At 31.9% G+C, this 2,343-nt stretch overlaps 1 protein-coding gene across 1 annotated transcript in view; it reads right to left on the bottom strand.

Moving 5' to 3' along the window:
* Window positions 1–2,062, bottom strand: part of LOTGIDRAFT_175910 (hypothetical protein) — a gene marked incomplete at both ends in the record, with an annotated part of 10,166 nt that extends 8,104 nt beyond the window's left edge. Inside the window, 3 exons of the mRNA XM_009062983.1 lie at window positions 196–343; window positions 612–796; window positions 2,045–2,062. Coding sequence (XP_009061231.1) covers window positions 196–343; window positions 612–796; window positions 2,045–2,062 — 351 coding nt within the window. The remainder of the gene's footprint in view (window positions 1–195; window positions 344–611; window positions 797–2,044) is intronic.
* Between the last annotated feature and the right edge of the window lie 281 nt (window positions 2,063–2,343).

A 2,343-nucleotide genomic window follows, 5' to 3' on the forward strand; every position in this document is an offset into this window, starting at 1 on the left:
TAAATCAGCAAAGTAATCCTAAGTCATGTATACCTTAAAAAAATGAAGATGGAATACTGGATGTCTGAAGCTAAAATTACAATGAAATTTTAAAAGCAAAAAATGTTGTAAAGAAGTCTTGAAACTGATTACATTGATTTTGCGAAGTTTGAGAGGTGGTATTCCTTTCACAAACTATAAATTTAATAAACTAACCCTTTGAAAGATGGCCTCCTGGCCTGTAAAAGCTAATGGTAGGTTTATACCCTGTAAAGCCATCCAATCTATATGTCTCTCCCATCTCGTCCAGTTTAACCAAACTAAACTATAACTCACTGTACATACATTCTGATAGTACCGAAACCTAAAAATTTATAATATAACACATACATTTTGGTAATACTAAAACCTAAAAATTTATAATATAACACATACATTTTGGTAATACTAAAACCTAAAAATTTATAATATAACACATACATTTTGGTAATACTAAAACCTAAAAATTTATAATATAACACATACATATTGGTACTGCCAAAACCTAAAAATTTATAATATTATGAAATAAGTTATATATCCAGATCTGCCATACACTTACTGGAAAATCGTTAAATTTTAAGAAACCTTACCTATCATTTGAAGTTTTAGTGATACCTGGTGATGGTACTACTGGTAATGGTGTTGGTAAATTAATTTGTTGACCAGCCCATGTAAACTGACCACCACAGTAATATTTAATATAGTAATAGAATCCCATAGCCACTCCAACTCCACTGGTACCATTAATTTGCACTTTTCCATTTTGTGTTACAATCTACAAAGAATTAGAGTAATATTCCACAAAAACTACAACAGCCCATGACCATTTGAACAGAATATTAAAGGTCCCATTCTAAATGGACCCTGGTTTGCACTATGATCTGCAAGATCTGGATGCAGGTCAAGAAACGAATTCCGCAGCCACCCTAAAAAAGTGGAAATGACATCACCATTAGGCCTTCACATGGCTATTACCGGTGTGAAAGTTGTTCTGAGACAATGCTAAATTGAATCGAAATATGTAATTACTTTGTAAGTGTCTCTTTCAGCTGGTCCTAGAGTAAGATCTACTGTTAAGTTGAACTCATTAGCCCGAGATCCAATAACGCGTTGAATAAGATCTCTGACGTTCTGAGTTTGCACATTAGCTGATGTGTTTGATTTCAAATGTTTCAGTCCCTCAAATTCTGGAAAAATATCGAAAGCAACATGTCGTTACTATTTCAAACATGAAAGATATACCGGTACATCAAATATTACTACTTTTGCTAACAATGAGCTGGAAATTGAATTTAACCAGTAATTTAAAATATATACAAAATAAAATTTTCAATTGCATTAGAAATAAATGAATAACATGTGTTAATCATATTTTGGTAAGAATCTTCCTAGCGTAAAATAATCTTGTTGTTTGTTTTCTACCTTTTATGACTTGTTAGGCCTCTATATATATTTCAAGTTGCAAGCCATCTTACCTATTCCATTGCAATTAGAAACTAAACCAAAATAGTGAAACATAATTTTTTTTTAAGGCAAAAATTCTTTTTTGGACAAGGGTCCTGGGGTCAAACTTAGGTATTGTCTAAGCAAATTAATCAGCCTCAAAATAATACTGATAGTTTTAAAATATCTTTGCGTTGATAAAAATATGCTCTTTTGTAAGTTTACATTGAAAAGAAAAGCAAATTTGGAAAATTCTTATAAAAAAAACCTTTTTACTTTGCTTGTTGACCTAATTATTTGTTTCATCCCAAGCTGTAACTTTATCATAATTACTTTCTTATAACCTGTGGATTTAGGGGTTCCTTGACAATCAACCCAAGATTGGGTAATATTAGACTTCAATATCAGGCAAAGATCTATTTTCGATACTCTACCAACAAAATTTAAGAAAACAACAGAAGCTATATTATAATGCAATAAATTGAAGCGCTACTTTCACAACGTCATTCGTTTTTTGTTTTCATAGAATTTCCTTATTTCAATCAGTAAGCAAAGACAAGATTTTAAATGGGATATTTACCTTTGCCATAATCCACATGATAGTTGAATTATGACATTTAAACAGATTGACACACGAATCAAAAATGCAATTTTATCTCAGAATCTCAGTGATTGTTTTTATTTTATGATATGTAGGTCAATGTGTCACATGAACGTCACGTGACATACGCCTACACATTCTCTTTCGCTTCCTTACTAGGGACTACGGACAACACAAAGTCTCAATTACTCCCCTTTGACCGCAAAAACTCTGTTACAAATCGCAAGAAAACTCGGGGGTGGGGGTGATGGAGTTGAATACATTAGACTTACCATGAA

The sequence above is a fragment of the Lottia gigantea genome (assembly GCF_000327385.1).
Source record: "Lottia gigantea unplaced genomic scaffold LOTGIsca_541, whole genome shotgun sequence".
NCBI lineage: Eukaryota > Metazoa > Mollusca > Gastropoda > Lottiidae > Lottia > Lottia gigantea.